At 37.3% G+C, this 18272-nt stretch overlaps 1 protein-coding gene and 1 long non-coding RNA gene across 2 annotated transcripts; one reads left to right on the plus strand and one right to left on the minus strand.

The window, feature by feature from the left end:
• Positions 1-4313: 4313 nt before the first annotated feature.
• LOC114821549 (uncharacterized) lies at positions 4314-13639 on the minus strand. The gene is made up of 9 exons (XM_070821930.1): positions 13524-13639; positions 13136-13344; positions 9079-9140; positions 7882-7943; positions 7626-7661; positions 7434-7505; positions 7116-7180; positions 5881-5943; positions 4314-4801 (listed from the first exon to the last, which is right to left on the minus strand). The coding sequence occupies exons 1-8, from the start codon at positions 13637-13639 to the stop codon at positions 5897-5899; spliced, it is 669 nt and encodes a 222-aa protein (XP_070678031.1). The 3' UTR covers positions 4314-4801; positions 5881-5896.
• Positions 13640-17004: 3365 nt separating this feature from the next.
• On the plus strand, positions 17005-18250 carry LOC139195973 (uncharacterized). Its single transcript, XR_011581062.1, has 2 exons — positions 17005-17185; positions 17845-18250. It is a non-coding gene; the product is annotated as an uncharacterized lncRNA (long non-coding RNA).
• The last annotated feature ends 22 nt before the right edge of the window (positions 18251-18272 follow it).

The raw sequence follows: 18272 nt of genomic DNA on the forward strand, positions 1-18272 counted from the left end.
CGAAGTTCTCTTCTTTAAGTCCCTATCGCCTCTTGGAAGCAGGAAAGTTTGATCAAGATAGCGTGATCTTTCTCTGGACTCGCCACACTGACTCCTAGAGTGAGTATGTTGGAATGTTTCCGAGTCCCTAGTACCTTCATATTCTTCTGGGACTTGTTGCCCATTCTCTAGATTGACGGCTAGCCTGGGTCGTGGAAGTGGACCGAGTCTTTCAAAAACCCTTGGGTCATTGATCTTCGAGCTTATGTGGATGGGATTCTCTCGACGTTGCTTTAGGAAGTCTCGACAATCGCGATAGACAGCTTTTGATCCTTCCACTCCCTATGTGAGGAGGTGTTTTCCTCTACTTCTCCTGCTTCGGGTTGAAGCAGCTGGGTTGAGAGAAGTCTCATGTTGATTATCACATTGATGTGTAGCTCGATCCCTATCAGGGATGTCCGTGTCGGATATCGGGGACCCTCCGTGTTGGGGGGCATTCAGTTGATTGTTAACCTCAACAGGGGCGACGAGCTTATGTGTTTGAGCCTGCCTAGCCTCATGAAGCATCTTGAAAAGTTTTTCATATTGTTCATGGAGGACTTCATTCTTCATCGCTATCTTGTTGTTCTGAAACTCTAGCTCATCGACTTTAGCTTGAAGAGTAACTCTATTTCCTTCCTGCTTTCGTTGCTTCATACTAGGTCAAGCAGGGGTGTCATTCTGTGTGCTGTGGCTTCTTTCGCTCCCCATGTCGGAGAGAGATGCTTGGCCAAAAGAAAGTGTACGAACGGTGGAAACCAGCTTGACAAAGCTGAAGAGAGTGGGAGTAAGTGTCCTTCCCACAGACGGCGCCAAATGTTGATGCACAAAATCAGCGAGGACTTTGGTACAACAGAAAGTGTCAGGTTTGTGACCTTCGCTTGGTCGCTTCGGTCACTAGTGAAGATAAGTACGTAAATGAATAGGGACAGGGAAGCAAACACAAGATGTACGTGGTTCACCCAGATTGGCTACGTCCACGGAGTAGAGGAGTTCTCATTAATTGTGAAGGGTTTACACAAATACATATGTTCAAGCTCTCCTTTTGTGAGTTCTAGTGAATAGTTTAGTACAAAATGACATTAGAGATTATTGTGGGAGAATGATCCCTATTTATAGAAGAGAGTTTCTAGTTTTGTTCTAACATGGACACGTGTCGTGTTGTGATTGGCTTATGAGGTTGACACGTGTCGCGCTGTGATTGACTTCTGATGTCGACACGTGTCGCATTGTGATTGGCCTTCTGGTTGAAGGGAACCTCTTCTAGGTCCTTGACGGTATAATGTTGACCGGTGCTCAGTAGTTTCGGGATTGGTCAAGTATGGTACAAACAAATAGCACCACCCTTTTCTATCTGATAGCCAAGTATGTATAATAAAACATAAGCAATCTTAGTAGATGCCTATAAATAAAAGCCACAAGTTGGCTCTAGATTAGTTATTGTCAATTGTTGATTGATTACGGTGTCACCCTAATGTGACTCTTTGGTAGGGTTTTTGCATAAGCCAACTCTTTTACATGAATGATTATTAATTGTTGGTCGATCAGTGTCACCTGAGAAAATCTTTGGTTAAATTGCTATGCAAATGTTGCCTTTCTCACATGAGTGGTCTCAAAGGTGGGGCCAGGTAAAACCAAAATGTAAGGAAGTTCATGCTCACCAAAGCAAGACCAACCCGTTTAAGGCTATGGTGCTCGTCTAGTTGTCTTTGTGCCTTTTTTCTTTACATTTGGAAGTACCAATGCCAGGTCACTTGAGGCAACAAGTCCAGCCCCACATTTTATTCGTTTCTATTACCTCCATTGAAAGTGACCGTTAGAATTTGATCGTTATAAGCCTACCGTTTCCAGTCCCACTTTTTTAGTTCTTGTCACTCATTTTGCTCCTCTACAAAAGTATTAATTACATGTATACACACACACACACACACACACACACTTATTAGCAGCACATATACACCTATATATATACTGTTTCTTAGTCTCATCAGAACTCAAAGAAAGAAGGAGAGCTTTGGAGAAGTGAAAGTACTAGCATAAACTAGAAGAACAAAGGGAGACATCTTAATCTCCCCCCAGAAGCTGAAGTTGTTGCCTGTCAAGAAGTGTTTGTATGTGGTCAAGGCAAGCACCTTCTTGACCATCTTATCTGGCTTCAAATTCTCATTCACTACCTCTTCTAGAATCACATCGAACACCTTCCCGAAATCAGTTGTCCAGTCCTGGCTTTTGATCAAAGTCTGCATATATTCGGCCCTCGAATTAAGATCCTCGCCTTGTATCAAATGCAGGTGAGGGTTTTTGCTTTAGGTGACCACATTTCCCTTCCATGGCTCGTCACTCAATTGAAGCAACAAAAGCCCCAAAGCCAAACTCGCCGACAAGGTGTTGTCGACATCACACAGCCAACCAATTCTTCTACTTCCGCTGCTTTGAGTAGACCTCCATCACTTTCTTCCACTTAACATCAGCCTCCTGCTCGAGCTCAAGTTACTTGATATAGCTTAATATGTCATGCGAAAGCAGCGCTGCATCGCCAGGATCAACCTCATTGGCTGCAGCCAGTTGCTCTCGCTTGTACTCCGCTCTATAACCCCACCGGTTGGCAGGTTCCCAGCCCTCTGATGCCATAGTTTTTCTTAAGGGCGACAAAACCTCCTTCTTCAGTCGGTCAATACAACAAAGACTACCATCCCCTTCTCAGAGGCATGATTCTGACGGGAAAACCTTCCTTGCAATGTTTTCGAATAGCATATGATGATCAGCGATGGTAAGCAAAAAGGTAGCCGCTTGGGTAATCTCCAAGCAGTAATCATCATGATGGTCATGGTCCTTGTGATGATGAATTTTTTCAATATCAGACTTAAGGCACGGCAAAAATATCCAAAACACAGTCGTGCAATAAGCGATAATCAGCGTCGCGCTCGTATCTCTGAGCCGCCTTGTTGGCCGTGTGGATCGCCTTCCTCCTTAACAACAATTCGCTTGCCTTTGAGTTGACGTCCTTTTCCTTGACCTTCACCATTCTGTTTGAATCCGCCTCCTCCCTCGTCCTCCCAGTAAATTTCAAGTGAGCTTCACCCCGTAAAACCTGCGAGAGAATGCAAGGAAGGTCTAGGATATGTCCAAAGGAGCCGGAAATTGGCACAAGATTGTAGGCAAGGGTTTTGGGGTGGTTCTGGTGGAGCCAAACTGCTACCGTGAAGAAAGCTTCGTCTTGGTTGCATTTTCCACCGTCGCTGCATTTGTCTATGAAGTTGCAAATGAGTTTATGGGTGGTTAGAGGATTGTGCCACCAGCCGAGGGAAACACTTGGTTCATCAGAGTTTTGTGAAATTCCACGGTCGACATGGCGTCCTTGGCGCAGTGGAAGTACAGATCAACGCATGGGTTGCTGATGTTGTGGAAGCCTAATTGGGGTTGTTTGAATTTGAACTGATCGGGCCGCAGTGAAGCAATTCTTGTGAATTGCGGTCAAACGACCTTGTTTCGGCATGCTTCCAGAATCGATATCACTAGCAGGAATGCTCACGCTTTGTTGCGGGTTTTCAAACCATGGATAATATTCGTAGAAAAATTAACTGAAAATGCTGCAAAAATACAATCACATTCTTAAATGTAGCAATTCAGACAACACACGTTTCACATGAGTAACGCTCACAAAACCACACATTTACACAATTATCTCCAAATGAAAGAAAAAGCAAGAGATAGGTGAATTGATCCATAAAATGAGTAGTTCAATTTACATTGCTACTATCTTGTAACTTATTAGAGCTTCTTTGCAGACCAATCATAATGATTTCTTCATTGCTTTCACCAAATATTTCTATAGTTCTACTCTAGTAGTCCAATTGACAGAACAAATAGCAAGTGCGATTTTATTCAATGCTTTGAATGTGTTGTAAAGATAATACCACCAACTATGGGTGGCAATTGATTCTTGTGATAACATACTATAAAGGTAAAGGTATGGATAAAAAAGAAAATGCGTCCTTTGAAAGATATAGAACAAACTTGAAATTCAATGAATTGTTCTTTTACAAAGCGCATCACCAAACTTGATTTCCCCAAGAAGCACCTAAAGAAGAACATCAAACATCACTGTGGTGATCATGACATGCAATACCCAAAGAAAAATAATTTAAGAAAAAATAAACCTATTCATCACACAATGCTAAAATACATATGCCTACATATCCATAATTTCTATGTTTACGGAACACCTTTCGATAAGTCACAACCTTCATTTTAAAATGGACTTTTGTATTTGTATTTTGCTTGTGAGTATGGTCTTGGTTAAAACTTCGCATTCTAGCATTTACTTATATGATATCATATAGCAAGAAAGCTATGAGACCCAAGTCACAATTTATTGTATTCTCATAGACCCTCAAAATACTAGAGCTAGACAAAGATAAACAACACGATAGAGAAACTTCTGCTTTACATGTACATTGACATTTGCATGTGCAAAGCTCTCTTTCCTCCTTTCCTTTCTTTTCTTCCTCACCTTTCGAATCTTTCTCCTAGATTAAGGAGATTGTTGTTTTGTTGTTAGTGGTTGCCATCATCATCACATTGAAATCAACTTTAGTTAATACTAGCCTCCTGCACGCGCTCACGGGCGTGCGGAAGGCCCTTTTGTAATTAAGGCATTCTACGTGCGACTTAAATAATTTAAATGATAACAAAAGAGCGGTTGCTCTCTGATCTAATTGCAGACACAATCTGCAGAACCGTCTTCTATGGGATTTGAACTTGTGAAGTGTGAGGTGGAGACCTGAATGTAACAAATTGGTGTTAAGTGAATAATTCCAAACATATAAAATTTAGATCATCACACCGAACGCAAACAGAACAATTAAATAAACAACTGAAGGCATACGCAATCTAATTAGACAAATAAGTGAACTTTCCCATGCCGAAATCTGAAAGGCCAACAGAAATATCTCATTACAGCACAGAAGACAAAACTTAGGACAAAACTTAAAACTAATCAAACTTAGGTGAACCAATTATAGAGAACATAACCCTTGTAACCAATCGGGAAAAGATGCTTTTAAATCCCAGAAAAAAAAATTAAGAGGAGTTTTTTAAAAAACCATCATTTCAATTATTTTCCAGTCTTACATTTGGATTAAACAGAAAATATAAGTAAAAATGCCAACTTTCTAAAAAAACTACAACTATTTTTACAAATTTCCATTACCCAATGCTGAAAAATGAGAATCACGAAGCAATGAAGAACGGAACACGCGAGAACCAAAAAGTTAAAAACAACACGTAACCATTTCAAAGACCCAAAATCCTGCAAGGACAAAAAAATCCCATAAAATCAGTACATCAGCACTCCCTGCAAAACCCCAAAATCAGAAAATTATAAAAAGAACCCAAAATCAGTGGCATGGTCCTCGTTTCTCCATCATTCAGTAGCTAATGACCTAATGGAAAAGAACCCAAAACATACAGCTTAAAATATGGAAAGTGCTTATAAAAGCTCATGAATAACGTTCAAAGCCTGCATAGAAATGGTATAGCGCAGATAACAACAAACAATAAAACTATGCACAGTATAACCTAAATCCGATATGTTGCATTCCCCACACACAGATTGTTCAAAATTAATTTCGTCTCCGTCTTTTTTCAAATCTGATAAAATCCCCAAAACACAAAAAATAGCAGCTAACTATTTTTTGAACTCTGTAAACAACGATATGCATCTTAACCCATTTAACATATTCATAAAATAACATCAAACACATTTATGCATGAGATAATATAGAAGTGAAGTCTCACAACTTTCATAAAAAATTATTACTTTGTTAGAGAAAGGCTTGAAAAAATATGTAAATTACTCACCTCTATTACAAAAATGTTACAACAGTAGACAAAAAAGGCCAAAAATACCAAAAGCCGCACCTCCTGAAATAAAAAACATAACCAAACGACACATTCTCAGTATCTAAACGATATCCAGAAAAAAAGAAATGAACAGACGAAACCCATGTAAATATACAGAACAAACCAAAAAAAAAAAAAAGAACTGAAGCCAGTAAGAAGATCACAAATCTGATAAAGCAAAAGGTAACATAATCTATATCGATTTAATTATCCATCCAAAAAGACATTTGAATGAAGAACATTTTTAAGGATCCAAACAACCATTAAACTAAACAATTAAAAGTAAAAACAGCAAAGCATTCATTGAAGAAATATATATATATATATATATTATAACGTATTTTGTTCTTTATACCTAAAAGAAAAACATTGGCTTTCTTGTATGCACTGAAGTATGCATGTGTCGGAAATTTACAATCTATAGAGACTCAATCTCAGACTCAAAAAGACATCTAAAGGAAAAGTAATAAGAAAAATAAGTAGTGGTTTTACCTATACTCCATGTGTGGACTCCAATTTTCAATCACAATTCAAAATTCAAGAGGCCTATAAATCAACCACATAGGAAATGATCAGTGGAAGAAAAAGAAAAACAACTGAAGCCAAAATAGCATCTAACAAATCATTTAGAACCATCACAGAAAACAATTTTTGCATATAAGTAATTTAAAGGAATACCATCAGGTCATGCATATATACAACGTACCCAATTAGATAAGTAGCACATCAACAATTGATGATCAAAAAGTTAGTCAGCCTCAATTGCTTGAATCTAATTAACTCAAAGATAATAAACAGTCCATTTAATGCACGGGCTGACTATCAATTTTATAAAGCTATAATTCTGTGCAGTTCAAAAACCAAGTGGAAGAATAGGCAAAAACTATCTCATCGCCTGTAAATGTAATTAACTAAATATTAAACTTCACAGCCACAAATAAACCTAAATTCCTCCTAAAACTATCTCATTTAAGCTTGATTTTACTATAATCTATAAGTGTGGTAAAAAATGGGAGGCCAAACGATTTGTTAACAAAAAAGGTAGACATAAAAGTAAAAGGAACAGGGCAGACATTAGTTGAGGAGAAGCTAATGTCACCTTGAATTGACGACAAACAGTTCTTATCTTCTCGAATTAACGAAGATAAGTACCATTTTTCTTTAATTCAAGGTAATATAAAAAGAAATTATACCTGTACAGTGTTCAGATGTAGCAATCCTATGCAATCGGCCAAATGATGTGTGTCCTCTCAAAGATCTGTATATCCATTACAGACTAATCTTCAGTCTTGCAGAAAATGATATGTTGACTACAATTTCCCATACTACTAAAAAACACAAATAATTCTATCTACAAACCAAATAATATGTGCAACTTTATGCTACAATGGTAGAATAAGATGGTTGTACAGGACGACACAAAGATTGAGACTTTTTTTTACTTCTAAAATTCTACACACTTTCGAGCCCTAAATTTTCCCGGAAACAAAAAAAAGTGAAAGAAGTCGTACCTGGTTTGAGAGAGTGGGACACCATCGGCGAGTTTGGTGTAGCAGTGATGGCGGAGATCTCTGGTGAGAAAGCTAATAAGATGGACAAAATCATTGAACAAAAAAAACCTCGCTTTTTAAAATTAAAGTCAACAAAAATTTGAACAAAGAAAAGAGAACTCAAACCCGAAACAAATAAGTCGGAGAACTCGCCAGGAAACCCAAAGTTTCTGCAGGATTGGCGATTTCCTGAAAACCAAGCTTTTGTAGGTTTAAAATTTCTTCCCTAAGGCAACAGATCCAACATTCCCAACTTTAGCTATTTCAGCTACATAATAGAAAGAAAAAAAAATTTATATAATTAACTAATCTGATTTAAGATTAATCGAAAAGCTTGGAAATTTCAGCTTTAAAATTACATGTCAGGCTGCAAATCTAATAAAAAGCGTAGAATTTTAAAAATGCTGACCTTAAATACAGAGGCCTTCGCAGGCTGCAAAGAAGCGTTAGAAACCCGAAAAACCGGATCTCCTGAAACCAAAAACAAAACCAAATTAACCATCATCACCCATAATTCGAAGCCACAAACATAATCCCCAAAATTACAACCCAAAAATTTAAACAAAAAAACCCATTTATAAATCCAAATTTACACTCCCAAGTGCAAGACTCTAAGCTCCAACTGTTCTTTCTCAACTTTAGCTATTTCAGCAACATAACATAAATAAAAAGGTCGTACCCAGTGCACAAGGCTCCCGCTTTACGCAGGGTCTGGGAGAGGTGAATGTCGGCTAGCCTTACCCCCATTTTATGGAGAGGCTGCTCCCAAGTCTCGAACCCGAGACCTACCGCTCATGGGCGAAGACACTTGCCATCGCACCAAGTGCGACCTCTAGCAACATAACATAAATAAAAAGATCGTACCCAGTGCACAAGGCTCCCGCTTTACGCAGGGTCTGGGAGAGGTGAACGTCGGCTAGCCTTACCCCCATTTTATGAAGAGGCTGGAACATAACATAAATAAATAAACAAAATTAATTTAACTATAATTAACTAATATGATTTAAGATTAATCAAAAAACTTGGAAATCTGCTTGAATCCAATCTCAAAATTGAAAACGAACACTTCACTTTTACAAAAGTTGTACAAAGCAAAAAAAAAAAAACAGACAAATCAAAGTCTCACAAAGGGCCACAACGACAGCAAAATTGCAACAGAAAGAGGAAAAATGTTCAATCAAACCATTGGATAACTCTTCTAAGGCAGCCAAAAAAAAACCCACAAATTCAAAACCACAAAAATCCAATCTAAAACATCGATTCACAGACTGAGATGCACAAAATGATATATTAACAAATCCAAAACGAAATACAAAAATTAAGAACCAACAAGCAAAAAAATACTGATTATCCCCTGCATACGTGAGCACACGTTCAAAAAGCCTCTCAAAGGCTGAGATTCAACTTTCAAACATAAAGACTTTAAGCCACAATTGTTCTTTCTTAACTTTAGCTACTTCAGTTACATAATCGGAAAAAAAAAATTATTTAATTATAGTTAACTAATCTGGGTTAAGATTAATAAAAAAGCTTGGAAATTTCAGATCTAAAATCACACCTCAGGCTGCAAGTAGAATCAAAACCATGGAATTTCAAAATCACTGACCTTAAACACACAGGTCTTCGCAGGCTTCAAAGAAAAGTCACAAACTCGAAAAACCCAATCTCCTGAAATCGAAAACAAAACCAAATTAACCATCATCACCTAGAATCCGAAGCTACAAAACAAAATTCCCAAAATCAAAACCAAAAAATTTGAACAAAAAACTCATTTAATATCCAAATTTACACTCCCAAGCACATAACATTCAAAGCAGACAATTACCCAAATCAAATCGACAGCAGGAGATGCAATCTTTTATGGGCTTCAAATTTTCTTCAAACCGAGACCAAATTCGCTAGTTTTCAGCAAGAGAGCGTTGCCGTTTGTAACCCCCGATGAAAAGATCCAAACAAATTTGACTAACAGTAGACAGAGAGAGAGAGAGATAGAGAGAGAGAGGTGAAAATTACTCGCTGGTGACGAAGCTAATGAATTCGGAGACGCATTCCTGGACGGTGTTCGACTGATCGGCACGAGTAGAGACACCAGATCAGAAAGACAGAAAAATTAGGGTTTGGGAGATAAAGAAACTGGGGCAGAGAGAGAGGGAAAGAGAAGCAGAAAAGAGGATAATTTTATGCATTTTTTTTAGCCGCTTTGAATTTTTTTTGGCCGACAGGCATTTGCGTCCGATTATTTTTGTCGAAGCCGGTGACACCAAAACCGGCCTCCGGCTTTCGGACCAGGATTGTCTGCCCCTTCATTTTCCCTGCCATGTCTGTGTGGTCACGGTTAAATCATGTTAATATTTTATATTATTATTTATTTTTATCTTATTATATCTATAAAAAAACAATATAAAATGTTGACGTGGCTTAACTATGACCACACAAAACAGAATGGCACAAGGAGGGCACCGGAAGTGAAGGGTAGACAATCCTTATCCTCGACTTTCTATATAAAAGATAATTAACTTTAATAATTGTAATAGGAAGTAATGATTATGTCCTTTGGGTCAACATTTGTAGGCTATATCTAAAAAAAATACTAAAAAAGTTTAAACACAAAACCCCCCAAAATTATAAAATCAAAATATAATGTACTACCCCTTTTCTCCCGTTTTTATCTCGCCCTCCATTTCTGCAAATCACCAACCTCCCTCTCTGCCCATATATACTCCCTACCTCTCTCATAATATCAAAACTCTCAAACCCAATTCATTGCCTCATTACCTAGTTGATAAAAGTCCCTATAACAGTATCAAAGCAACTATAATTACAAAGAAGTTGAGAGATTACTTTCTCATTATCAAAACCACTACTGGATTTATGCAGACACAAAGGATGCGTTTGTTGCACCGGACTATCTCGGACTTGACTAACTTTAGGGACTAAGCTGGACTGGCTTATACTAGACTAAGGGCTGGTTTGGTATTGTTGTGCTTTGAAAAAAAACTGCTGTGAGAATAAGCGGCTGTGCTGTGAGAATAAGCGACTGTGAAATAAATCAGCAGAGTGTTTGGTAAACTTTTTTGTAAAAGTGCTTTTGGAAAAAAAAAAACAGTCTGATAGTAGGTCTTTTCATTGAAGGAGCACTGTAGCTCTGTGTGCTTTGAAAAAAAAGCCAGTTTTCCAAAACTGCAAATAGATGCTTCAGCTTTTTCTTTGATTTCAGCTTATTCTCACAACAGCTTCCAAAATAAGCCTTTTTTTTTTAGTTTACCAAAAGCCTAAAACTCTCATAGCTTTTTTTCATGGATGCTTTTTTTTTAAGCACCTCACTCCCAAACCACCCCTAAGATGGACTGACTTAGTGAAGCGTTTGACGCAGTGCCGGATTAAGAAGCAGGACTCTAATATTATATTATTAAATCTATATATACAATATTTTATCATTGATTTAATCTAATCTACTAATTTTTTTATTATTATTTTATCATTTGGCTAGAATCATCTTCTTCCCTGATTCATTTTTATCTCCGCCCATAACTCTCAACCCTCTCCCTTTTTTCTGCCTTTTCTCCCTCTTTTTCTCAATACTACCGTCTTCCCCCAAAAAATCCCAACCCCTCCCTCTCAAGCTTAGCATCACTAATTTAATGGCAGCCATGGTGAGCTTTCCTATTCATCTTCCTCTCTCTCTTCCCTTTGTTTTTCCATTCAAATCCCTCTCTCTCTTCCCTTTGCCTCTTTTATTGTCCAACTTCACTTGTTCTTCCATGGGTGAGGATTGAAGTTGCAGACGGCATGGGTGGGTGGGGCTGGGTATGGGCATGGGCAGGGATTGGAGTTGCAGACGGCAAGGGGTGCAATTTGGTCGGGTCGCTGAGAATATCGTTGTAGTTCTCTCGAATTTGAAACGAGGGAATGGTCTTGGTGTGGTGTTGTGATCTCGTTGGAGAGAAGACGCAACGTAGATGAAGTAAGGTCTTCGCAGAGGGAGGATGCCAAGCGGCGCAAAGGAGACGAAGCAAGTCTTAGCAGTCCCGTGGTTTTCGGGGACCTTCACTAAGACGACCTAGCAAGGGAGATAGTCCACATGAGTCCGGGCTAGTCTCATTTAAGTTAGTCCCCAAGCTTACCAAACATGGGACAATAATCCTAGCCAGTCCAGCCCCACTTAAGAAGTGAAACAAACGCACCCAAAATCTCACAATATTATTACCACGACCTTATGCATAATAGGAACAACACTATAATCATCTGCCTACCAGAAATTAACTCTTCTACAGCAGCAAGTTTAACAACCAACCAACCTTTGAACAAAGAACACACGGACAGAAAGAAGCAGGATACATAAGAGGCAAAACAATTTTCTTACTTCTACATCAAAGCAAAAGAACAACCATTATATAGGTATGCCATTATCATCTGGGGAACAAATCCAATTGGCAACTTTTACGTACCTACAATTATAAGCAAAGTTTGGAATTCACAAAAAATACCGGGCAAATACCAAGGCTGCCATTTGAAAAAGCTAAACAATAACAAACTTTGACAAAATAACTACAACTAAATTCAGATGACATTCGATGTATAAAGACAATTTGAGAAATCAAAGGCTCTAAAATCAATACCATATTTCATGTGCCTTTTATTGATAGTGAACCCAGCAGTAGAACCAGGATAAAAATTTGATTTAGAACCTTGCTATCTTTGTCCTTGTAAATATGATATTTTGGCATCGGCAATATATCATAAAAAAACAAACAAATATATCTGAACTCAAAGAAAATATAGAACAAAAATAAAAAAGCAAATTATGAACGTTTAGAAGCTAATTTCATTAGCAATTAAAGCAACCAAGTTCTCTCAACATCAAGATTCAGAACCCCCATGAACCCAGAAATTTGATGAAAATTTTTCTAATCACTCAATTGGATTAGACAAAATCATGAATTTTTTTCTAAAGCCCAATTATATTAAATCACAGATTAGAAGCAGATTTTGACATGCAATAAGTCAACAAGATAAGAATCGCTTTAGACTAACCTCGATGGCAAGGCCTCCGGAATCGCCCGATATAAACCAACCAAAAAAAAATCTATTCACATGATCTTCAACCTAACTATAAAGAGGAGCTTTATAACATCAACATGCGAAAACAACCAAGCCCAACAAATTAACGAACTAATTCTTCTTAATAAATAATAGCATACATATTATCAAATTATCAATCAATAATTCACATATCGTTAAGGGTTAAACAAATATATGAAGACTGGAAATTTACTCACACATCTAATATATCCTTGCATTTCTATTTGAATTCAGAGTACGTGGAAATCACATCAATAAATCAAAGCCCTAAATTTTTATCATCATGAACTGGAAAAATCTGTAAAATCTAAAATTTTTGACTAAAAATGCCAACTTAGGAATATGAGGAAATTTGCAAATTAGCTAAACAAGGCTATTATTTATCCAATCAAAGGCAAATTGGAATGGTGCAGAACTAACACTACAAAATTCGTTAAACTAAACAATGGGTAGAATGTTTATAAGATTTATATTTTACACAAAAATTAATCTTCTGAAAAAGCAAAAAACATAAATTTTTTGTTAAGCAATCGCATGGATTATAAATGCCAAAGATTAGATGATGGTAGGCGTCAGATTACCTCTTTCGCCGAAGATGCGAAACCCCTCATTGCCGACGTGGCGGGGCGAATCCTCTGCCCGAAAATCTGAACCAACACAAAGATTAGGCAGAAAATCTGAAAGTTCATAAATTGCAGAAGTAGAGGGTGTATCATAGTTGATGAGCTTCCAGCTCCCACTTTTTGCCTTAAAATTCCCAACATCTTTGATTCTTTCACACAAAATCACACTGAACGCAAAAAAAAATCAGAAACAAAATATGATCTAAGAACTGAAAATTTCAGTGAAAGCACTGAGAGAGATGAGGAGGAATAACAAATGATTTACTGGAAATATGGAAAAAAAAATTAGATCAAAATTCGAACAGAAATAAACAATACGAATTAGGGATTTGGGAGGGGGATGAACCGGTTTGGCGGATTGGAGCGAGGATCGGATCGACGATGCGATGTGTAAAAAATGAGCGTTGAGGGAGCAGAGCAGCAGCAGCCAACACTTTCACGCAGAACTTGTTGAATCCACATCCGCCGTACTAAAAGATAAAGTAATAGTTTAAATATCTTAACCTCACTCTAACTAACACCGATGTCTTTTGTGATAAAACTCTATATTTGATGGATTATGAAGGTGGTAATTACCAAGTTGGCGACAATATCGATGTTGTTGGAAGTGGGCTGTATAACCTGTCTCTCTGATAATTCTACATTATATAAGAGCCAAGGAACGGACCCGTACTGTACTATCACGTGATGGGTGGGTCTCCTGGCCCCGCGCGATATGGTGGGTCCCTTGGCCCCGCTTGTAGGGTGAGTCCCCTTGGCTCCACATGGTTGCCGATGTGTGGATCTTTCACATGTGGCCCACTAATTGAGTCTCACGTGATGGGGCGTGTTGAATCCCACATTGGCCGTAGTAAAAGATAAGTAATAGTTTAAATATCCTAACCCCACTCTAACTAACACCGAGACCTTTTGTGATAAAACCTCACACCTGACGGATTGTGTAGGTGGTAATTACTAAATTGGGGGACAATATCAGTGTTATTGGAAGTGGGTCGTATTGCCCGTCTCTCTGATAATTCTACAGAACTTTCTTGGAAAACCCAGATCAAACCAACCTAGATCAAACCAACCTTTAAGTTTCAAGGTTTTTACCCTGGAATCCAGGCAAAACCCATATCAGATTCTAAATGGGTTTATCAAAAATAATAATTTGATTTTGATTAGAAATGCTTTTTCTTGCAGTGGGTGTACGGATTAAAGAGGGTTTTAGGTGAATGTGATCAGCCTACCCATGTGTCTAATGGATTAAACTAACAAAATAGTATGTGATGTGATATGTTTTAGGTCAACATAACAAGAAAATATTAAACAATGAGCTATAAAGGAAGATACATGCTCTTATGTTCTTTGTGAGTTTTTCCACAGTGAGATAGTGGGTATTTATTACATAGCCGGCTTCTCTGCCCTCCCATTTCCCATACACTCTTATCCCTTCCTATTTTATGCGGTCACGGTTAAGCCACGTCAACATTTTATATTGATTTTTTTATAGATATAATAAAACAAAAAGCAATAGTAATATAAAATATTGACGTAGCTTAACTGTGACCGCACAAATAAGAAGGGATGAGAGTTTATGGGAAGTGGGATGGCAGAGAAGCCAGGTCCACCGTCCATATATTACACTCTGTATTTGTACCCCTGCCATGAATGATTAAGGTTTCACCCTAACATTTAAATAATGAATGTAGTGGTCAGGAATTATTAAAGATACAGTAATTACCCTTCTAAGGTGAAATCAAGCCCAAATCTGATGGGTTTCTTGTAAATAAGGTGAAATCGAAGGGCAAAAATTTAACTATAGCTGAATGAATAGTAAATCATTCCTCAATTTTAGAATAGATAACTAGAAAGTGTAGCCCGCGCATTGCTGCAGGAAATGTGATTCACGCGTTACTGCAGGATTGGAAACTGTATGACATATTTTGATGAACTAAGTTAGAAAACGACTACATGTGCAAACATTGCAAGCAACTAAATTAGACGAAAGCTAACAAATTTCGAATTAACCAAATTAGAAAAACAATCACAATCGAACTAATCTCTACTTCCCATATGAAGTAGAAGATGTCCCTTGTTTTGCATCGGTGAACAACGCGGTTTTCACCCTCTACGAACAAAAAGATGAAAGTAAAAATGTTTAACAACATTATAAAAATTATACATACAGGATTATATATGTATCTGCACATAAAGTATAAAGATTTGCTAACATATTTGAGGTTAAATTTAACAAAATAAGTAATTATGAATTGAAATCAAACTATATCATAATTGTTAAAAAATACTTTTGGCTAATTCTTACAAATAGAATGAAAATGTCGCTTTCTTATCAACTATTCAATTGTCTCAGCTGCGGAAAAAATTGATTTCAAAGTGTCATTTACCAAGTGAATGATGGATAAAATTGTTAATTTCAAAATAAACCAACTTTCAAAAATCCTAACACGATATGACATTGTGAAAAACCTTAAACCCTTTACTGGAACAAACCTCAAAATGCCCACTAATTGTTCTGGATGGGACACACCAATTTTTACCATGAGAAAAATGCAACTCCAAACCAAAATTAAGCATTTGATAAATCGTATTTACTGAAAAGAAATTTTTTTTGAAAGGGAAGCTTACCAGTGTTAGCAAAGTTAAATACAATGTAAGAAAGTGGAAGAATATTGACATAAAGATAGTAGTGGGATTGATGATGGATTCAGTATGTTATTTTGTATCAATTCAAATGGATGAAAAATATTAAAGGAACTATAGGTCACAGTTTGGAGTATGCAAAAGTACTACTTCAAATTTTCAACATGCTCAGTAAATCTCTAAATTTCAAAAGTGTACAAATTTTAGAGTACTTCAACTAACAGTAATTTTTTGGAGTGCTACTATACCCTCTCCATTGTTTTATTTCTTCACTCACATTATAATTCCACTCATCATAAAAAGTTAAAAAATTAAAATGTTATTTCCCTACCCACTATTTTTCTAAAACAACCTCTAATTAACAATTGGCGTAAATGTGTATGACCGCATTATACAGAGCCACCAACAGCGGCTGTGACTTCATCTACAGTTGCTCTTCATTGTACACCAGGCCTCCTCATCTAACCAAACAAAGACAAAGCTTGCTTATACCTCCCATTCTGAGCACACCCCACAATCATGGTGGTCCACGAAACAACATTCCACTTCGATATCTCGTTAAAAATCCTCTGCGCCCCATCAACATCCCGACACCATACATAGCCCGCAAGCAGCGAATTCCAACTTGCAACACTCCTTTCACGCATACCATCAAACACCAGGCGTGCATACTCGACACCACCCCCAAACCCACTTACCCGAACCCTCTTGTGCACCTGTTCCCCTACTATCACCAACCCTGACCTCGCACAAGCACCAAAAGAACATACGAATGGGAAAACCCATTAGCCTCTGCCTCCAAACCCACCAGCCGTTTATACAATTCAACAGACTTCCGCGGAGTTTTGCTCCAAGCGTGGCCTCTGATCATCTGGCTCCAAACGGTAGTAACTGTGTTGTCAACATTTTTGAAAATTTTTAGGGCATGATCGAGACACTCAAAAGCAACGTAAAATGTTAAAATTCGAACAAGAAGGTAGCTTTTTGTGTGAGTCCATGAATTATTATTTTGGGTGTGAATTTGGGTGTACTTGCACATCAATGGAAGCAAGTAATTTTTTATTTTGGTCCTTATATGTCATTTTACAAAGAGTAAAATTGACATTAAAAAATTATTAAAATAGCGGGTGAGAAGATAAGACTGTAGAGTAGATTTATTAGCACTCATTTTTTTATAAAATCGCATTCTAGGAAAGTAGGAATGGAACTTCCATTCTTATTATATATACAAAGTATGCAGATGCTCCCTTGAAACTGGCTAATGGTGATATTTCAATCATCCGAGAAAAACTCTGTGCTGATATGTATGAACATGCATCATCTGTTTCTAGTGCAAAGTGGGCAGAATCGAGTGCCCATTATAAGGTAGTGTTCTACCTAATGTATTAAATTTTTTATTGTCATATGGCTGAGGACACTTATTGAGTTAATTAAGCTCCATAGAGGAATAGAGAAATTGAAGGGCAAGATAGAGAGGTCATTTGGGGGAAGAGGAAGCCGGGAAGGTGAGGCTGCTGGCTGCAGGATGATATGGTTGTAGCAACAATCATTCAGTGTTGTTTGAGGACTCGTTTGGAAGTGCTTTGAAAATGATTAGAAATGCTTTTGGAGAATTTTTTTTTTAGTTTAAAAAACACTTGAAGTGTTTCTTGCAAGAAGTACCAATTATGAACTTGTCCAAGAAACACTTCAAGTACTTTTACATGATTCACTTGCATTTTTATTAAGGAGTGATTCAAAAAACATATTCACCATAAGCACTTTCAGCTATTTTAAAAACATTTATAAACGGACTTGAGTTTCTTCCGTTTGGAAATTTTCATCTTTTAAATATTAAGTAGTTTTTTTTTTCAAAAATTTGCATAAAGAAAACATATAAAATATCATTTACAGTCATGTCATTTTGGGATATAAATGTCATCTAATTTTTTTAATAATTTATAATTTATGGGTGTTTAGATATCAGTTTCAGTTGTTAACATAATTTCTCTTAAATGTTGTCTGTTTTGGTGTATCCTTTTCAGAGTGATTTCAAGCGGCATCTTTATACAATAATAGCAGAAGTTTTATATCTGATTAAAGTGGTTCTACATCTGATTGCTTTGGCAGCGTCAGAAGGCTTAACCGCTGGATTTATGGGATTTTTGGATAGCAAGAGTGCTTATAGCTAGCTCCGGCTAGTTTGGCAGTCTCAGGAGGCTCAACCGTTGGACTAGCCTAGCTAATGGGCAGTTCAAATATTGTCCTCTATGCAATTACTTAATGCGTGGCTCTGGGGGTTATTGTGTTGTTATTACTATGCTCTTTTTTCTCAAACGAATTTATGCTCCTTTTAAGTTGTAATTATCGTTCAGCTTACTATATATGTTTGAACCTTTTATATGATTTGATTGTAATAAAATCGCGTTTACGGATGTTGTCCCTTATGTTCATTTGTCAAAAGGCAAGTCCT

This window comes from Malus domestica, chromosome 05 (genome assembly GCF_042453785.1).
Source record: "Malus domestica chromosome 05, GDT2T_hap1".
NCBI classification, from domain to species: Eukaryota; Viridiplantae; Streptophyta; class Magnoliopsida; order Rosales; family Rosaceae; genus Malus; species Malus domestica.

Bases quoted from the DNA above. Each gene is read 5' to 3' on its own strand.
- LOC114821549 (XM_070821930.1), bottom strand. From the start codon at position 13,639: ATGTGGATTCAACAAGTTCTGCGTGAAAGTGTTGGCTGCTGCTGCTCT. The intron at 7,944-9,078 runs GTCAGTGATTTT...TTTTGGTTTCAG, and splicing joins CGAAGACCTGTGTGTTTAAG to GAGATCCGGTTTTTCGGGTT. The intron at 7,506-7,625 runs GCGAGTTCTCCG...CCATCTTATTAG, and splicing joins CAGAAACTTTGGGTTTCCTG to CTTTCTCACCAGAGATCTCC.